The sequence below is a fragment of the Eurosta solidaginis genome, chromosome 3 (genome assembly GCF_040869045.1).
Source record: "Eurosta solidaginis isolate ZX-2024a chromosome 3, ASM4086904v1, whole genome shotgun sequence".
NCBI classification, from domain to species: Eukaryota; Metazoa; Arthropoda; class Insecta; order Diptera; family Tephritidae; genus Eurosta; species Eurosta solidaginis.
In genome coordinates this window covers 23,712,338-23,733,895 of record NC_090321.1, presented here as the reverse complement: position 1 = coordinate 23,733,895, position 21,558 = coordinate 23,712,338, and the positions used below count along the sequence as shown (strand labels likewise).

The 21,558-nt window shown below is 37.5% G+C and overlaps 1 protein-coding gene and 1 long non-coding RNA gene across 3 annotated transcripts in view; one reads left to right on the top strand and one right to left on the bottom strand.

The window, feature by feature from the left end:
• Nucleotides 1-2,368, bottom strand: part of LOC137243469 (uncharacterized) — a 54,943-nt gene extending 52,575 nt beyond the window's left edge. Inside the window, exon 1 of the long non-coding RNA XR_010950535.1 lies at nucleotides 2,062-2,368. This is a non-coding gene — a long non-coding RNA (uncharacterized lncRNA). The remainder of the gene's footprint in view (nucleotides 1-2,061) is intronic.
• Nucleotides 2,369-2,443: 75 nt separating this feature from the next.
• The window catches only part of Vha16-1 (Vacuolar H[+] ATPase 16kD subunit 1), a 37,949-nt gene continuing 18,834 nt past the window's right edge, over nucleotides 2,444-21,558 (top strand). Inside the window, exons 1-2 of one of the 2 annotated variants that reach the window (XM_067771255.1) lie at nucleotides 2,444-2,591; nucleotides 6,486-6,609. In XM_067771255.1, the coding sequence (XP_067627356.1) occupies nucleotides 6,528-6,609 (82 nt within the window). In that variant the 5' untranslated portion in view covers nucleotides 2,444-2,591; nucleotides 6,486-6,527. Of the gene's footprint in view, nucleotides 2,592-6,174; nucleotides 6,333-6,485; nucleotides 6,610-21,558 lie in introns of those variants that run through there. The other variant, XM_067771256.1, reaches the window with a different exon arrangement.

Genomic DNA, 21,558 nt, shown 5'->3' with positions numbered 1-21,558 from the left:
TTTTCTTCTGAGTGTAAAGTAGATAGCATGGCGGAACGATACAAGGTGGCAGCATGGTGACATACCTACAAGCATAAATAAAAGTTCCATGTACTTTGTTTTTGTAAATTCGATGGACAAATGTCAAAATCGTAATGGCCGGAAGTTAATGTATCAAATGAAATAAAAAAAAGTTTATAAACAGCTGTACCATGCTGCCACCTTGTATCGTTCCGCCATAGTAGATAGTGATGAAAACTTCGATAATGGCCACAGGCCCAGGCCCACAAATCTATGAGCTTTGCAACAGAATAAACGGCTACCTCCCCGATCTCTCCAGGTTTTTCGCCTCGCGAAACCTGGCATTATCACCGACTAAATCTTCCGCGACCTTATTAACAACATGGACATCCCAAATGTCGACCATTTTGAACATCCACATCGATGGCACACGCTACCGACTGTCCTACACCCCAAACTCTTGGGTGTGACGTTTGATCCGGATCTACATTTTGGTGAGCACGCAGCCGCAATTGTTCCGAAAATCCAGAGCCGTAATAAAATCCTCAAATCCCTTGCCGGCAGTACTTGGGGAAAAGACAAAGAAACGCTACCCCCAGCGGGTTAGGGGGGGTCAGAATATACCCGCGGTAGGTATGCCTGTCGTAAGAGGCGACTAAAATACCAGATTCAAGGGGCTGTGTAGCGCAACCCTGCAGGTTGCCAGCGCAACATATAGCTTCTCCAAACACAATTGTCAACCTCACCTATCCGCGGCGAATCCTGTTTCACTAACAGACGAGGCTCTGGCGACCCTAAGCTCCTTATGGAACTTGGGGTTGGGGAGGGAGGGGATGGCCTGGAGGTTTAATGTGGCCACATAAATCGTTCCCGAGATGGTCGGGCCAGCACCTTAATGGTGCTGTGGTACCGGAGCGTACCGGATCTGTATCCGGCAAAGGACCATCACATCGATAACACTCCCCAAAGCCTTCGGGGAGCAACCTTATCGCTACAACAACAACAACAACAACAAAGAAACGCTCATTACCACATACAAAGCAATTGGGCAGCCGATTGCGTGCTACGCGTCCCCTATATTGTCGCCAAGCCAAAAAATTTGCCACTGGAAGAAGCTACAGGCCTGCTAAAATACTTATGTCCCCAGAACACCATCTACATAATGAGGCGAGAATACTCCCCACCAGGGAGAGAAATGAGATGCTAACCAAACAGTTCCTGTTGAATACCCAGAAACCTGAGCATCCCAACAGACATCTGATTGATAAGCCAACACTGCCTAGGGGCTTAAGGAGTCATCTCCGTAAGAATTTTGAGGAAATACGGCACCTGAGAACTCAGCCGTATGAAGCAAAAAAACACAAGCAGATCCTTGGCGAACTCCACAAACAGGCGTCGGACCTTTATGCCAGGAATTGCCCGGTGAATCCAGTACTCAAGGAACAGTACCCCAAACTTGCGGAAGAGGAACGCATACTCCTCAGGGAAATGCGAGTCACTCTAGCTTAACTTCGTTCTGGATACTGTAACAGGTTAAACTCTTACCTATCCAGAATCAACCCCGACATACAAAATGTAGGCCCGCTTGCAATGTGACCCCACATGACACCAACCATCTCTTTAATTGTAATGTGCAACCAACGCCTCTAACACCCTTTTATTATGGTCCACCCCTGTTGAAACAGCAAGTTTCCTCGGACTCCCGTTAGAGGATATTTATGACAATTTGTGATCGGTCGCAGCTGTTAGGTCGGGCGAAGCACTGCTACAACAACACCAACAACAGCAACATGAAAACTTCGATGCCTAAATTATCGAACGATTAAAAAAAATCGATTCAACATTTCAAAAAAAGATCGATTAAGAATCGAATCGAAATCCAGCTCTACTCTATAATCGTGTGAAAGGGACAACGAAGTCGAAATCCTCTCACGTGCTTCGATTAGGCATAGCTGAGCATATAAAAATTCTGCTCAATGACGCCTCGAAACCAATTTATTAGTCTTTTATATACTAAAATGTATTTTTATATACATGTGTTTAGGAGTAATATATGCATACCTCTATTTGGAGTGAGCCCAGCTCTGCCTTTTCAACTACGAATTACCTTTATTTTGTTACTATTTTTCTTTAAAATCACAATTTTGTGGTCACGCGCAGCTCGCAGTTAGAAAATTTGTGTACACAAACGCACAAACACGCGATTGCAAACGGTGTGTGATAAGCGTGTGACGTTTTCTGTTACTCTCTTCGCTTTTTGCAAAATATTCGGTCATATGACCAATTTTTTATCACATGAGTGCAACAACTGCAGTCATAGAATACCTAAAGAGTCTAAAGTTTGAAGAACACAGGCACTGTGTGTAAGTTCTGTGAGAATTAGACAACTAGTGAATGTTGAGAGTAGCAACACTACACTTTGAGCTGAACACGGGGGAGTTTGACTTTTCCGAAGCAGTAGCATTTACTCACAGTGGTGACAGCGACCTAACCAACCAGTTCTTGTTCGGACTCCCAAACTCTAGCAGCAAGCAGCAAGTTACCAGTTAAGACCCAAGACAGGCCTAAAACTAGCTACACGAGTTAGTCAAGTGAGTGCTGAAAATGTGCAATTGTAAAAATTAAAAAAATGTTAAAATTACTAAGGTATTCTGGTCTACGTAGTGTGTTGAAATGGAAGAAATAAATTTGCAAAAATCGTGTTGTATTCGCTGCATGTTCAAGTAGACAATAGTTGATCCTTTTTGACCAATAACTTGAGTGAAGAATTAGAATGAGTACGCAAAAAGAAAGTGGAATGCACAAAAAAATTGTCAAAATTGCCACGACATTCGAACGAAAGAAAATTAAAAAAGAATTGGTGAAAAAGGAGCGCCAGTGCGTTCCGTTAAAAAAAGGGATGGGTATTAAAGATAGCAAAAAATTGTAGCAGATAAAAAGTACAGATCCTGTAATTTTTGTCGCAGTAATTTTACAAAACTTACCAATCGGTATCTTTTCAATATGGTTATTTTGTAAATGTTCTAGAGTTGGCAAATATCCGTGGACTTGTGATTTTGTCACAGCTACTGAAATATCACAGTACATTTCAGCGACAGCTTACAAGGAATATTCGTAACTGATTGCCTGTGACAGCATTATTTGCAGTTACCAATCACAGACTCAAACATAGCTACCATCACAGGAACAAATCGCTTCTATGATATGAACCAATACAATGAGCAAGTTACTTAAGCTGCGACTGAATAACATTAGATGTCCCAAAAATTACGCAGAGTTTATTATTCGCAACACAATCTGCAAAGAAAAATATAAAATTGTTTCCTATTGGCGGTATTTGTTTTCTTTCAGTCACAGTCACGGTTGTTGGTGTTGTTGTAGTAGCGACAAGGGTGCTCCCCGAAGATTTTGGGGAGTGTTATCAATGTGATGGTCCTTTGCCGGCCACATTAAACCTTCAGGCCATCCCCTCCCTCCCCAACCCCAAGTTCCAAGAGAAGCTTAGGGTCGCCAGAGCCTCGTCTGTTAGTGAAACAGGATTCGCCGCGGATAGGTGAGGTTGACAATTGGGTTTGGAGAAGCTATATATTGCGCTGGCAACCTGAAGGGTTGCGCTACACAGCCCCTTGAATCTGGTATTTTAGTCGCCTCTTACGACAGGCATACCTACCGCGGGTATATTCTGACCCCCTAACCCGCTGGGGGTCACAGTCACGGTTAAAAGCCGCTGTTACTGAGAGGTCACAATCACAGATTACATTGTTCCTCAAAAATCACGGGATCGGCCAACATTAAAATCTTCATCCTAATAACCGCTAAGGCAGATTTTCACAAGCGCTTTGGCCTCGCATCGCTTCGACATTTAGAGCAATAATTTAATGAACAAAGGATTTTTCCACTTGCCGTACGAGCCATCGCTCTTAATCTCACTTTGCAGTGTTTAGGCAAAACTTGAGCCCACAATTTTAATCGTGAAGATTTTTATGGTTTGTGCTCTTGGGATTGTTGTTGTACTGAGTATCGTCCTAATGGTCGTTATCTACCAGCAACCCTAAAGGTGTAGTTACCCACGAACGTACGTACAAAAAACGTGTCAGCTGACACGACCTATCTATATATATATTTTTTTTTCTGTTTCGAATTTCGTATGGCTAGCTCAAAAAGCTTTAAAACGCCAATTGTCCCTCTTATTTTTAGTATTTATTGTCTTTGGTTACTTAATTTGTGTGTGTATCTGTCATCTACTTCAAACACTGACACAGCTGCTTGACTGGTGTAGAGACACTACACACGGGAAATTTTATTCCCATTATTAATGTTGGGAACAGTTATATGTTCCGTTAGCCTACGATGGCGTCATGTATTGTCCTGTTATAATAGCTCCGTTATTTTCAGTAGCTTGTTTTTCCGTTATTTTACTTATAGTTATTAATTTCACTTTAAAGTTTTTTTTCAATTATGTATTATTCATGGTTTTTTTAAGGGAACCACCCCAGTTTATTAGTTTGATTCATTAAAAGTTTTGTTCAATTATGTATTCATGGTTTTTTTGTGGCACCACACCAGTTAATTAGTTTGATTCACTTTCGAGAATTTTCTTTCAATTTTCCAATATATGGCTTTCACATTATGTATATATAGTTGGTTTTTTGTTTTTTATTTGGCACCACGCCAGCACTGATGTTTTTTCAAAATGTGGCTTGTAGCCATGTTTTTATTTCACAATTGCGTTTGTATATAGTGTTTGGTATTTTAAGTGGCACCACGCCAATTATTATTTTACTGATTCCTGCTAGGAGTGCAATAACACCACCCCAACTCCAGGTTAGGGAGGAATTGCAACTCCTAACTCCGCCAAAACGACCGAGTGAAGCACAGAAGCCAACCTTGAGGCCTACTTTGATTTTCAACTCAACGCAAAAAAAGGCTGAAAAAATGACGTTGAGTTGAGGATGACACTGGAAAGCGAAAAGACAAGAACGGAATCGACCTATCTATGTTATGAATGCGCAATGTAAATGACAACCCACCAACATTCAACACACGTACGTACGTAGCCCGGAACGTAGAAATCAAAACCATTTTGATTTTTTTCCGTAAGAACGTGTCAGCTGATCGCTCTCTCACTAGACACTTTTGTGCGCAATTTTTGACCGTTTGCAGTTTGATGCAAAAACACCTAATTAAAGTTTGAAAAATTGTGAAATTCGAAATAATTATGTAAATGTGCAGATTATAAATATGTTAGCTATTTATAATTATTTAATATTAATTGCAGCCTTTTACAATATCAAAATTTAAAATGGGTAATTCTATACGACAGAGGTATCGAGAGGGGTGTCAAAAGACGCGTATTGACCTCGACAACAATAATCCGAAGGCGGAAAATAAAAATTGTATATCTGTCCGGATATATTTGCAGTTGATGTCAGAGATTTTCTTGTGGTTGTTGTCATGTTGGGGTACCCACAAAACAAATTGTGAACATAGTATTTTGCGCGGATATACTTTTGGTCTCCAAACCGCTGTTGGACACACCCAGGGTAATTCTTTATAAGCGCGGCCGAAGGTCGCAAATGCACTAAGATGATATGCCCAAAAATACTATGGATCCCACCCCCGGTTTCGGAGGGACCCGTGGGTAATTTTTCGGTTTTTTTATTAATATCTTTTGAACGACTTACAATTTTTATTTTCCGCCTTCGGATTATTAATACTGATGTCAAGACAAGATGTTTGACACCTCTCGATACTTTTGGACGCGTATTAGTAGTGTCATGCTGTCGTATAGAATTACCTTAAATTGAAAAATTTGATGTTTCCATAAGCATGCATTCAAACAGGTCAATGGCAACATTTTTTCCGTTGCCACTGCGGGCATAAATTTCGCTCAAAAGTGTGTACGTACGGCATACGTAGACGTACGTTACACACGTCGGTGGGTAACTGCTGCTTAATCAGTGACAAATCTGATGTCGAAAATTTTTAAATTTGATAAATAGCAAATAGAATGGTGGTCAAAGAGAAATGAAAACTTGCAAAAAAACCAGATATACTACACTAAAGCGAATACACTGGTGTGAAAAATGATGACGAGTACGACGATGTTGCCGACATAAATTGCGAGACAGAAATATAAAAACGAGATGTAACGAACCGAAGGAAGAGAGAACGGCAAAAAAGTAGTCGACAAGCAGCAGTCAAAGTAAAAAGAGTTTAAAAAGTGCTATTGTAAAAAATATTTATAAATTCACTATTTAATTAAAATATAGATATTTTAAAATATTGCGAAACGATAGCACAGCACGATTGCGTAAATTTTTGTAATAGAAGTACGTTAGATACTCTTCAGCGCACTTATAAAAGGCCTGCATTGAATACAATAAAAAAAGTTTAGAAGAAAAAAAAAATACATACACATATATAGTGCATATATGTATTTTAAGCAGCAAGCCCTATAAATCATAAAAATTTCTTTTTCATAGAAAAACTTACAACACACCCCGCACTCACAACAAAACAGAATCATGTCTGATGCACAGAGCGATAACCCAATATACGGACCCTTCTTCGGAGTCATGGGAGCAGCTTCAGCCATTATTTTCAGTGGTAAGTAAAATATGACATGTTTTTGCATTTTTTTACAATTATGAGTATGAGTAATTTTCAAGTAAATAGACAAAACGGAGTGCAATGCGTTCTTAAATATAGGTGAAAATTGCAAAAAGTGCAAAAACTTTGAGTAAATCAGTTAAGAAGCATATTAACTAGGTCTGTTTGAAAAAATCTTTATTCGCACACGGAATGTACGGCAGTATCCTCTTTGTTGCAGTTACTTCATCCCATTGATGGGAATTTTTCTTTCCACTTAGATGGGTGCTCCGTCATTGAGATCGAAAATATGTATAATATTAAAAGAAAACACGAGAAAAAGTTTAAGAAATGCTCACTTTTCATTATAAATAATTTTGCATAAAAATAATTCATATTGAACAATTCACGAACAACTGTAAGCGAAAAATCGAAGGTTTTGGCAGATGGATAATGAAGGGAAATGGTATGAGAAGTAGGAAACAAGTAGGGCATAGACGGGCTGCCCGTAGTGTTAACGAGACAGGCAGGTGGAAGGACGAAGCATTTGTTGTGTACATACATGCAAAGTATATACATATGTAAATATATAAGGTATTTTCTATATGGCGCATGTAATGCAAAGAAGGGACCGTGGGCAATCATTTTACCAATAAGGGACACCACTACTCGTAGTCTAAGTGAGATTGTAAAATGTGTATGTTATCATAGTTTTTATTCTTTGTATTTTTTGTTATATGGTACAAATAAGTAGTTAAACCGCATTTTAAGTAGGGAGCATTAGATAGCTCCTATAGTATTGAAAGGAGGATAATAGTCTAGAACAGGGGTGGCCTGCTAATACGTTACCAAAAATATCGAGAGAGGCGTCAAATGACACGTCTTTACATCATTATTAATTATCCGAAGGCGGATAATAAAAACTTTATTTCGTCAAAAGATATTAACGAAAATCCAAAAAAATGGGCCGGGCCCCTCCTATACCGGTGGTGCGATCCATGGTATTTTTGCGCAGAACACCTTTCTGCATGCGCTTATAAAAACTTACCCTGATCGGTCCACCAATGGGGTGGGATCAAAATTAAATATGTGCAAAATCCGTTTGTTGACACTTTTTTTTTTCTGTGCATAACAACATTACAACAACCACATGAACATTTCCATCTGAATATCTCCGGACAGATACAACATTAGTCTTTTCCGCTTTCGGATTATTGTTGTCGAAGCCAATATGCAACTTTTGAAACTTCTCCCTATATTTTTGGATGCGTATTAGCAGTCGTTCCCTGTTCTAGACCTCTACCCACTTTCACACTCATATTTGTAGCAACTTGTAATGTGGAAATCTTGTCGTATACTGCATTTCTTGGGCCTTTTGCCTGATAGTGTGTCGGGCGGTGTGGCAAAAATATCAACGCATGAACGCAGCTCCAAATAAATGCAATTCATTGATAATCAATGCTTTTATTGCGATAAAATATAAATCAAAAGAAATATTGCAAATTCATTTACCCCCGCCCTGCTCCCCATGTTATCAGTTCAGCACTAAATATATGGAATTACTCTCCCAATAGCTGGAAACAAAGCTTATTTATTCGCAAATAACAAATGGGAGAGTTAGAAGACCAAATGACTAAACACTTTTGGGGCTGAAATGCAAAGTGTAGCTCAACTAACCAAAAATAAATCGGCAGTCCGTAAAAAGTCGTGCTATTGTATCAACATTATTAAAACGAACTTGTTTGAAGAATGCCAACTGGGTTTATATTCAATGAAGTGGGGGTGGGGATGATTATTTTAAAATTTTAAGGTTAAGCTTGAATTCCATATGGCGAATGTGTGTAGATACATACAAATATAACAAGTCATGAGATCTACACATGATTCATTGCCTTGCAAGACTTTGTCAATGCTTATAGTTTCCTCAGCATAATTAATGAAATTGCAAAAATGCATTCAAATAATAAATTTTGTATATACAGCACTAATTTTTTTTATAGTAATCACATGTTTTAGTGGATATCACATGGTCAGCTGATAACACCTTTGGTGAGGAAATAAACATAGAAAACGGGAAAAAAATCTGAGAAAGCTACTACTTGAGTTATATATTGCAACTATGATAAGGTTAGGTTAGGTTGAACTGGCCGGTCTATGAGAACCTCACAGACTGATTGAGTCCGTAGTGTTACCAGAAGTAAGTCTTAACGACCAAACTGAAAAACCCCATAAAAAACCATGACCTATGTTATAAAATAACTCCGTCCCTTTGGCAAATACTAGAAGCTTCCTAGGACTTAAGCCACTTGCTGCTTCTAGATCTTACAGCTGTATCACTTCTAATAGCTGGAGTCTTAGCCTGACAAGTGCAGGGCACAAGCACAGAACATGCTCGATCGTTTCCTCCTCCAACCCGCACTCCTTACATCTGTTCTCACTGGCCAAGCCTAATTTAAATGCATGTGACGGCAGAAGGCAGTGTCCAGTAAGAATACCCGTCTTGCGTTTACAGTCCTCTCTTTTTAATGATAGAAGCAACTTTGTTAGTCTAAGGTTGTAAGACGTACACATAATCTTCGACACTTTACGGCCCCGCGCTTGAACCCACGCCTTTCCCGCTTGGTCGATCATGTAAATAAAGTTTACATGCTTAAAACTTATTTCAAACTACCCTTTCACACAAATCCTTTTTATTTCTAGTAAATTTTTGATTTAGATAGTAAAATGATACTTAGTAAGGCATGTGGCTTGAGCAGGCCTCTTTTCACCGGAGCAGGCCTCTTTTCACCGGAGCAGGCTTCATTTCACCGGATCTGGATCTATAAACGGGTGTTTATTTTCTCAGACAGCCAGTCGGCCACTGAATGCCGCAGATCTCTTAACGAGATGGCTAAGCACTTCAGTATCAGCGCTATATGGGTACCTGGGCACAGGGATATTGAAGGCAACTGCAGAGCAGACGAGCTGGCCAGAAGAGGCACCACCAACCATATCCTTCCGGGAAATGATTCATTATAAGAATTACAAATGGACTATGGTCAGCCATATCATCGTGTGAGACATCCAGGCTAACCTGGCCCTCATATGACTAGGCGCGCACAAGAGCGCTTCTGATTTTAAACAAATCAGTTCTATCGTCCCTGATAAGGGTTCTAACAGGGCATTGTTTAATAGGCACGCATGGTGCTAGAATGGGGGTATCGACCTTCGACTATTGTCGCAGCTGCAGATGTACAGAAGAGGAGGAGAGTGTCCAGCACCTTTTCTACATGTCCTTGCTGAGGTCTCTGGCTATGAAGTCAAGGCTCTAGCAAAATTAAAACATAAATTCCACGAAGTGGTTTGACCTGCTTTAGGCAGGGTAGGGGTCCTCTTTGAGACCGTATAGGGTATTGCAATGGTCCCATTGGTGGCCTAAGTAGTGAGCTGTTACCATAGTGTCCAGCTCAGCCCTCGCAACCTAACCTAAACTAAACCATCATTCACACGTAACCAATTTTTCATTACTTATTGCATAACCGACAGCTTAACTTAGTTATTAATTAGACACAGTTTAAGTAATGTCACATGCCCCAAAACGTTTTGTTTACTACCTTCTCAGGTAATAAGCAAAATGCTCTATTGGGTTTATTTGCACATCTCATCGTTTTAGTCGTTTAGTTAATTTTGTTACGGAGATTATAATTCTGAAATGGTGCCATATTAGATAAATTCTAAAGATTCTTTTAGCCGGCTTATAGTAATTCCACTCCCTACCAGTCCACTCTGCTATTAATCGAGTCACATGAGTAACTGCTGCAGTATTTTACTATTATCTTTGTACACTCGTTAACTCACTTTACTTTGATTCTTATTTCGCTACTTATCAGTATTCTATTGCGCCATATTCCTTACTTGTAGTTTGCTTACGTTTTTATGTGCCGCTAATAGTTGAGTCATTCACGTGCTAACATATTTATTTCGGTTACAGCGAAATAACTGACATACTACAATATAAATATAGACGACTGTTTACTATTTTATTATACATATAGGAATGTATATGCACTTATAAGTTATGTATTTTTGTTCGAATTTATAACTTGTAGCTAAAACTTATTATTTACTTAAGTACAAAATAAATTGGGTATAGTAGAGAGTTGAGTAGGATATCCTGCCATTTGACCATATGGGAAACAATTTTCGTTCTACTAGTAAGACATTATTTAAAGTTAAAAAATATATGTGCAAATTTATTAATAAACTTTGAACTTTATATGATTTATTAACAAATAGTGAAATAAAGTCGTTTTACTATGACTCTCATCTCTTATGTGTAATGTTGTTGTTGTTGTAGTAGTAGCAGTGCTTCGCCCCACCTAACAGCTGCGACCGATCACAAATTGTCATCAATATCCTCTAACGGGAGTCTAAGGACAATTGCTGTTTCAATAGGGGTGGACTATAATGAGAGAGGTGTTAGAGGCGTTGGTTCCACATTACAATTGAAGAGATGGTTGGTGCCATGTGGGGACACATTGCAAGCATGGCATACATTTTGTATGTCGGGGTTGATTCTGGATGGGTAAGAGTTTAACCTGTTACAGTATCCAGATCGAAGTTGAGCTAGATAGACTCGCGTTTCCCTAGGGAGTGTGCGTTCCTCTTCACAAGTTTGGGGTATTGTTCTTTGAGTACAGGATTGACCGGGCAATTCGTGACATAGAGGTCCGATGTCTGTTTGTGGAGTTCACTGAGGACCTGCTTGTGTTTTTTGGCTTCATACGACTGTGTTCTCAGGTGCCGTATTTCGTCATAATGCTTACGGAGATGACTCCTCAAGCCCCTTGGCGGTATTGGCTCAGCAATCAGATGTCTGTTGGGATGCCCAGGTTTCTGGGTATTCAACAGGAACTGTTTGGTTAGCATTTCATTTCTTTCCCTGATGGGAGTATTCTCGCCTCATTATATAAATGGTGTTCTGGGGACATAAGAACACAACCCGTGGTGGTTCTGAGGGCGGTATTTTAGCAGGCCTGTAGCTTCTTCCAGTGAGTAGTCTTTAGGCATGGCGACCATAAGGCGTAGCATGCAATCATTTGTTTTGCTTTGTAGCTGGTAATGAGCGTTTCTTTATCTTTTCCCTAAGTGCTGCCAGCAAGAAATTGGAGGATTTTATTACGGCTCTGGATTTTCGGTACAATTGCGGCTGCATGCTCACCAAAATTTAGATCCTGATCGAACGTTACACCCAAGATTTTGGGGTATAAGACAGTCGGTAGCGTAGTGTTATTGACGTGGATGTTCAAAATGGTCGACATTTGGGACGTCCATGTTGTAAAAAAGGTCGCCGATGATTTAGTCGGTGATAATGTTAGGTTTTGCGAGGTGATAAAAGTGGAGAGATCAGGAAGACAGCCTTTTATTTTGTTGCAAAGCTCATCGATCTAGGGGCCTGGTCCTGTGGCCATTATTGTGCAGTCATCGGCGTAGGAAACGAAGGTAAGGTAGGTAGGTGACGAAGGTAGTTTTGATATGTAGAAGTTAAACAAATGTGGGGATAGCACACCACCCTGTGGCACCCCTTGTTTAATTCTTCTTGGTTTTGATGTTGCGTTTCTAAATTGCACCGATGCCTGCCGGCGGCCCAGATAATTTGCGGTTCACTTTTTAAGACATGGGGGAAGGGTAGACCCTTCCAGGTCTTGCAGTAACGTGCCATGGTTGACCGTCTCAAAAGCTTTTGATAGGTCTAGCGCAACGAGCACTGTTCTATGGTGGGGGGTTTTGATTTAAACCGCAATTTATCTGGGTGCTTATGTGTAATATTGCTATTTTGTGCGATTAGGTCCGTTCCTGATCCGGATTGTTACGCACGCACAAGAAGGCGTTGTCATATTGTTGAACGAAATCTTTTATTTGTAATTTTTCGAAGCGAATAATACAATCACATCTTATGATAGCAATTCAAGAAATCAGTTCAATTGTTTTGTTGCTTGATACTTATTGCGGTTAAAAATATGTATACATTCCCAACAACGTTGCTAGAATTTGATGTATGTTTTTATCAGAGCCGGCATCTTGGCAGCACTTCTACTTACATATTATTGTACTCAGCCTCAAATATGTATTTTTTCTTAAAACTAACAATAATCTGTCGATATTTTTTCCATCTCTATTGCATTGTGTTCTGGAATTTGCAGCTCATAACTTTCAAAGGCTTCGTATCATTGACCTTTCGATCAATATATGTATCTGTGTACATACTTTCATACAGTGTACAGCGTTCATATTTCATTACTTTTACTATATACTACATTCATATTTGAGGGTACATCCGTACTGTACATATGTATGTGCATTCGATATTTGACCGCATTTCATCAAAGAAATTCTTATCGCTGCATATGCAAACGCCGTTTTTGATTTATTTATATATATTTCAATATTTATTAAGTTATAAAATATTAATGATGGATGCGTTTCAAGTTCCCATTGCTCCAATCTCCTTTTTAATCTATTTTAGTTAACTCCCCTTTAACATTTTTCGAATTGGGGAAGCCTGGTTAAGCCGCTTTGTTTTTGAGTATGCGTATTCGAATACCCGTTCTAATCTCATATATAGGTCGCCTTTTAACATTTTTATACTCAGCGTGCATTGAACACAGAGTATATTAACTTCGATTGGATAACGTTTGGTTGTACAGGTGTAAAGGAATCGAGATATATATAGACTTCCATATATCAAAATCATCAGTATCGAACAAAAATTTGATTGAGCCATGTTCGTCTGTTCGTTAACACGATAACTTGAGTAAATTTTGAGGTATCTTGATGAAATTTGGTACACGAGCTTATATGGACCCAGAATAGATTGGTATTGAAAATGAGCGAAATCGGATGATAACCACGCCCACTTTTTATATATTTAACACTTTGGAAAAAAAAACCTGATTATTTAGTAAATAATACACCTAAAACAAAAAAAAAAAAAAAAATTTGACATGTGGACTGATATTGAGACTCCTGATAAAAATTTCAAACAAATTTTTAAAATGGGCGTGGCACCGCCTACTTGTGATAAAATCAATTTCACATTTTATTAATCATAAATCAAAAATCGTTAAACCTATCGTAAGAAAATTCGGCAGAGAGGTTGCCTTTACTGTAAGGAATGCTTTGAAGAAAAATTAACGAAATCGGTTAAGGATCACGCCCACCAGGCATGCTTAACCAACGAAACGATATCATTTCGTTACGATAATCAACGTTAATAAACGAAACGAAGTCATTTCGTTTCGTTTATTAACGTTAAGATCGTCAAATTAACGAAATGATTTCGTTTCGTTTTCTGCCATATCAAAACGAAATCAAATCGTTTATGTTGATTATTAATTTCAAACTATGCTGGCAAAGCTGATTGATGGCGGAGTCATTAAAGGTGAAAGCATTATCCAAGCTGATTGCAACTTTTCTCATGAATTTTGACAGTACGAACATTTCTCAGAGTATTTTTGACATTACCACCAACGAATTACACAAACAAATTACATAGAGTTTGTGTGTGTATGTGCGCTCGTTGTTGCCACCTTACGGCTTCACCATGGCTATAGCATTGCCAGCACAATTCAAACATAAAGTATCACGTTTTCGTTAACGTTTTTAACGTTAACGAAAGCTTTTCGTTTCGGTTAAAAACGAGATACAATTTATCTTGATAATTTCTTTATCGATAATATTTCGAAGTGTTTCAACGGAAACGGTGGAAATTTTTTGATAAACGATTAGCTTAACGTTAAGGTGCATCCCTGACGCCCACTTTTATATAAAAGATGTTTAAAAGGGTCGTGGACGAATAAAATAAGCTATATCTTTGCAAAAAAGAGCTTTTTATCAATGGTATTTCATTTCCCAAATGGTTTTATAACAATAAATACGGAAAAACTTTAAATTTAAAAAAATGGGCATGGCACCTCCCCTTTTATGACTAAGTAATTTTCTGTTTCGGGAGCCATAATTCGAAGAAAAATTAACGGATCGTAATAAAATCGGGTACACATATTTTCCTTATAACAGGGAATATTTCTAGTAAAAATGGATAAGATTGGTTAAGGACCACGCCCACTTTTATATAAATGGCTTTAAAAAGGGTCCTAGGCAAAAATAATTAGTTAAATCTTATCGAAAAATAGCATTGTACCAATCGTATTTTCTGCCATTATAACGAGAAATGGGAAAAAATTCAGATCTTGAAAAATGGGCATGGCACTGCCCCTTTCTTACAATGCATTTCCCAACGTTTCTGGAGCCATAACTCGACGAAAAATTTGGTGCACATGTATGCCTTTTAACAGGAAATATTTTCAGTAAAACTGGCCCAAATCGGTTAAATCGCCTTCTTTTATATAAAAGATTTTGTAAAAGTGCGTAGATGCAGTTAATAAGCTATTTCTAGTAAAAGCAGGAAAATTTCGTTAATACACACTTTTTTAGTACAATGGAACTTCTGTGTCCATGTTTATTGTTCTGTTATATCTTTATTTTAAAATAAACAGTAGGGAAATCCCCATATCTGAAGGAAAACTGCATTATTACCCGCTCAAGGTCATTGGTGTTAGTCTCTGTATCCTTTTTTCTTCTTTTAAACGAAAATTTGTTCAGAATAGAACCATATGTATATATGTTATTACGCAGCCTTGTAACACTATTAAGCACACAAAAAAAACATCAACAGCATTTCAAGTGTACAGCTGGTTATGTAATGTTCGGTTTCACCAGAACTTAGACTTCCTTACTTGTTTTTTTTTTTTCATAACACATCAGCTAACCTCAAAATGTACGGAATTTGAGCTCAGATCAGGCGTTTTTGAAACAAAATCTGAGATAGGGCGTTCTTCAATCGAATTCTGAGAAACAAATTCTTAAATCGGGCGTTATTCAAACGTTTTCTGATATATCAGTCGATGTATCGAAACAGACTGTCTAGGATATATTTATAAGTATAGATTTGACCAGCATTGCTCTGGTATGCGGACATGTTTGCTCACCAATTGGATAATGTTTAGATTGTGTATGTACAGATGACGTCATATAATGACATTTTCTCAATGCCAGATTAAAGTATGTCATAACTTAATGCATTGCTGTGGGGTACATATTCTTATACCTAATGGGATTTTTTTTCCTTTCAATGTCAATATGCCTTAACAATGTTCACGTAATATATAATTGATGATTCTTTACTTTATCAAGTGATTATTTTGGGATATCTTTAATGGACCACAAATTTAATGTTTATAGATTATGGTTTGTGTTGACTAGTACACATAAATAAATAAAATAAATGTAAGGCGCGATGACATCCGAAGAGATCTAAGGCCGAGCTTCTATTCCAAATTGCGTCGTGCTCCTCTTAATTTTCCCTACAAATTGGCCGGACGGGACCTACATGTTTTATGTCGACTCCGAACGGCACTGCAAGGCAGATGAGTTTTCACTGAGAGCTTTTCATGGCAGAAATACACCCGGAGCACTTGCCAAACACTGCCGAGGGGCGACCTCTCCTAGAAGAATTTTCTTCTAATTGAAAAACCTTATTTTTAAAATGTTGATGTTGCTTTGCCCGGGGTATGAACCCAGGGCATACGGTGTGGTAGGCCGAGCACGCTACCATCACACCACGGTGGCCGCCGACTAGTACACATAAGTAAATTAAATATAAAGAGAACCACACCATAAATATTATGGCAACGTCAAGGTAAATTTTTGCTTGGTAAAACAAAAAATCGTTAAAATGGAAAATGTTTGACTCATATTAAGGCTGGGTGCGAGTTCGCCTAAATTTTAGGTACCTAAACTAATATTCCACTGGAACTTTCCAGCACTGCAACAACTTATGAAAAAGCTGTCCAAACTGTGCGATTTGATTTGAAAACCTAATTTGTGTATTTCCTCCAAAAAAATACTAACAATACGGGAAATTTGGTAATTTTGACGCGTTTTCATGCTTAAAAAGAAGAGAGGTCAATTAGGGTCCGCGGTAAGTACCTATCCCAAGATAGCAGTACAAGAAAACGCAGTGGCTCCGTTTTATAAGGCCTTTTTCCGGACATAGTGGAGCACATGCACAATGACCTTTTCCACAATCTCGAATTTAATACTGTGATGTTGGTTGGGTCCCAAAAACTTCTTTAGGCCAATTAGTGCACTTGGTTGCCAAACATGTTCAGATTGTGGTCCATATTTGAGAAGGATCCAATTTTTTGTAACGCCAACATCAGCTTGAATAAATTTGAGTTCACCATCACGTATAATCGATCGGACCTTAATCGCAGCAGGGATCATCGCTCTATGATCTATGATTTACTTAAATTGAATGGACAAGAGCCATTTATTTGCATATAAAATATTGAAAAATCCATATTATTGTATTTGAAATTTGACATTTGAATTCAGGTTGAAAAGTATGTGCTCATAAAAATTTTAAATTTTTATTTTGCCTTACCGACAGTTTCCAGTGATTTAGGTTTTTTCCCTATTTAGGTAGAAATTTATGTCAACTCGCACACAGCCTAAGTGTGAAAAATCAACCCAATTACGAAGTATACAAAATCTATTTCTTGTATGTCTTATGTTCGGACACGTTGAAGATGATTAAGACTTTCTAGGTTTATAATTAACTACTTGTTTGTTTGTTTAATTATACCTAATATTTAAGATTTCATAAGCTTAACACCGGCTTATAATAATTGAGTATTCAATTATCATGTTTGTTTAAGAGAAATTGAAAAGAAAGAAACATTTGGTGGCATATTGCGATTAAATAAGGCAACTGCAGTTTCGCCGTGTGATTCGCGGTTCGAATCTCGGTGAAACCTTTGATAACATTACGAAATTGCCTGATGATGATTGCGTGGCGGTTTTCGAAATGGTACCATCGCAATATGCCTGTAAATGTTTCTTTCTTTTCAGCTTCTCGTAGAAAATATAATAATTGAAATTCAATTATTATAAGCCGGTGTTAAGCTCATGTATTCTAAAAATTAAACTACTTGAATAATTAGAAGGGGCTATTATTTCTATTGACCAATTTTACTCCTTTTTTGCACCCAACTCCTAAATTGATTTAACATATCTGATCGCAATGAAAGTAAACAAAAAATAACCTTGGGGAAAAAATATTTGGTACTGAATGGAAAAAAAGTTTACATTCACTAAAGATTGGGAACGGTTACTACACTCACACTCTATATTGAATTATACTTTACCATTCAATAACACACACACTTTAGCTTTGAGTTAAAGTATTTTAAGCCATTCAGGAATGGAGATTTATAATATGCAACCAAAAAATCACTATTTTTTAAAAGACTACTGAGAGAACGCACACTCAATTGATTCAATCTTTTTACAGCTCTGGTACCTGTATATAATTTGGCGAGTGTTATAAGATTTACGCTCTTACTGAAAAATCTAAGAAACATTTTTATAGACCTTTTCTTTATTTTTTATTTTGCCTTTATTTTGTTTGTTTTAATATTCTGTCTGGTGTTCTTGTATAAATCTCAATATTGAAACTTATACCAAAAAAATGTGTCTTTGTATCCAACTGTGACGTAAAATGGTCTTTGAAACGCAAAAAAAAAAAAAAATACAGAGAAGAACATGCTTCATTGTTGTATTGGCACTGATTTTTCGCGTTTGCCGTGTCTGCTAGACTGCTTTTAATTTAGGCACACACGTTGCCGCAATGTAGCATTGTATTATTTTTATATTTTGTTTCTAATATACATATGTATATACATATGTACATGCATATATGTCATAATTCAACTCGCTTTTTGTTTTGCTTTGGGCTTTGTATATTATTGTTGCATATTTTGTTTTGATTTACAATTGTTATAACTTTATTCACATTTCAATAAAATTTATTACAGTAAAATTGATAGTACATATAAATTAATAACAATTCAATTCAAACTGGAAAAACCTCAAACTTGATAACATAAAATTTTTATACTCAGCTGAGCAGAGCTCACATAGTATATTAACTTTGTTCGCATAACGGTACCCCGTAACGACATAAACTAATCGACATAGATATAGACTTCTATATATCAAAATGATCTAGGCGAAAAAAGAAATTCATTTAGCCATGTCCGTCCGTCCGTCCGTCTGTCTGTAAACACGATAACTTGAATAAATTTTGAGGTATCTTAATGAAATTTGATAAGTGCATTCCTGGGCACTCATCTCAGATCGCTATTTAAAATGAACGAATTCGGACTATAACCACGCCCACTTCTTCGATATCGAAAATTTAGAAAAACCGAAAAACTGCGATAATTCATTACCAAAGACGGATAAAACGATGAAACTTGGTAGGTGGGTTGACCTTATGACGCAGAATAGAAAATTAGCAAAATTTTAGACAATGGGCGTGGTAACGCCCACTTTTAAAAGAAGGTAATTTAAAAGTTTTGTAAGCCGTAATTTGGCAGTCGTTGAAGATATCATGATGAAATTTGGCAGGAACGTTACTACTATTACTATATATGTGCTAAATAAGAATTAGCAAAATCGGATGACGAACACGCCCACACTTTAAAAAAAAAATTGTTAAAGTCAAATTTTAACAAAAATGAAAAATCTTTACAGTATATAAGTAAATTATGTCAACATTCAACTCCAGTAATGATATGGTGCAACAAAATACAAAAATAAAAGAACATTTCAAAATGGGCGTTGATCCGCCCTTTTTGATTTAATTTGTCTAGAATACTTTTAATGTCATAAGTCGAACAAAAATTTACCAATCCTTGTGAAATTTGGTAAGGGTATAGCTCCTATGACGATAACCGTTTTCTGTGTAAATGGGCGAAATCGTTTGAAGCCACGCCCAGTTTTTATACACAGTCGACCCTCTCTCCTTCCACTCGGCCGTTAACACGATAACTTGAGCAAAAATCCATATATCTTTACTAAACTTAGTTCACGTACTTATCTGAACTCACTTTATCTTGGTATTAGAAAAGGGCGAAATCCGACTATGACCACGCCCACTTTTTCGATATCGAAAATTACGAAAAACTAAAAAATGCCATAATTCTATACCAACTACGAAAAAAGGGATGAAACATGGTAATTGGATTGGGTTTTTGACGCAAAATATAACTTTAGAAAAAACTTTGTAAAATGGGTGTGACACCTACCATATTAAGTAGAAGAAAATGAGAAAGTTCTGCAGGGCAAAATAAAAAGCCCTTGGAATCATGGCAGGAATACTGTTCGTGGTATTACATATATAAATAAATTAGCGCAACCCTACAGATGATGTTCTGGGTCACCCTGGTCCACATTTTGGTCGATATCTCGAAACCGCCTTCACATATACAACTTAGGGATACTCCCTTTTAAAATACTCATTAACACCTTTCATTTGATACCCATATCGTACAAACACATTATAGAGTCACCTCTGGCGAAGTACTGCTACAACAACAACAACAACAAGTCACCTCTGGTCCACCTTTATGGCGTTATCTCGAAAAGGCGTCCCCCCTGGTCCACCTTTATTGGATATCTCGAAAAGGCGTCCACCTTTGGAACTATGGCTCACTGCCTTTTAAAATACTCTTTAATACCTTCCATTTATCGGCGGCCGCCGTGGTGTGATGGTAGCGTGCTCCGCCTACCACACCGACGATCCTGGGCACACGTCCCGGTCAAAGGAACATCAAAATTTTAGAAACAAGTTTTTTTTTTTAAGCGGGGTGTTTGGCAAGCACTGAGTGAATTTCTATAATGAAAAGCTTCTAAGTGAAAGCTCCTCTGCCTTGCAAATGCCGTTCAGAGCCGGCATAAAACAAGGAGGTCCCGTCCCGACAATTTGTAGAAAAAGTTAAAAAGGAGCACGACGCAAATTGGAAGAGAAGCTCGGCTTAAAATCTCTTCGGAGGTTATTGCGCCTTCGATTTATTTATTTATACTCGGAAAGGCATGCAGTAAATTTTGATTACATGTATTAGACTGGGTCGATTTGCGAAAAAAAAATGGCGAAAGGGTCAATTTTTCGACCAAAACTTCCCAAACCCAAAAAACTGTTATCGCTAACGTTTTTACAACAGCTTTTTGAAAAAAAAAAATATTTATTGGGTCGCAGGGTCGAAAATTATTTTTTTGGTATGCGTAGTGGAACTTTTTTCCTGAGCCCAAATCCTATCGAAAAACCGATCGCGCGATATCGGTTACCTTTCGTCCATACAAATCGACCCATTTTAATATGTATACCTACTAGTTTAGTCAAAAACCCTGTCAACGGATTTATATTGCCAAAAAAAAAGTTTCTCAAGGTTATTCGCCTTGACAGTCAATGTAATATGCTGCTTAAAATTCGCAAATTCAATGGCAGCATTTTTAATAATCAAGAAACCGGTCAATGCTTGTTGTAGTTATGACAATTGTAAATGAAGTTTAAAAGCCAACAGTGAAGCTTCAATTAGTAATTGATTTCATTAACAATTTTCTCACTACTGTTGTTGTTGAGCTTTGCTGGTACTCTGGCTTAAACACGATATTCGTGTTGTCGTGTTCAATGCTGAGTATTTCCACATATTTTTGTAAATGTGTTCGTGTTGAAATTTATATACTCGTTTACGATGATCAATTAATTGTGTTTGTAAATTGTATAAACCCTGTCGTTAATAGTTCGAATTGCATTCAAATTGGTAAACATAAGAATTTTTGCTTTCAAGTTGCAATGCAAATCTTATAATAAATAAATAAATTTCATTTGTTAGCCTCATATATTCTTTTTCACTTGCATGGGAATAAATATGTTTCTTTTTGCTCGAAGATCTATACTGTACACCAAATTTCTTATATCTCTCCTTTAAACCAAACTTAGATTAACTATTGTGGATTTATTGTAGTGGTCTAAAGGGCCAGTTAAAGATCCTTAACCATAACGCCATAGTTGTAACCATAGTT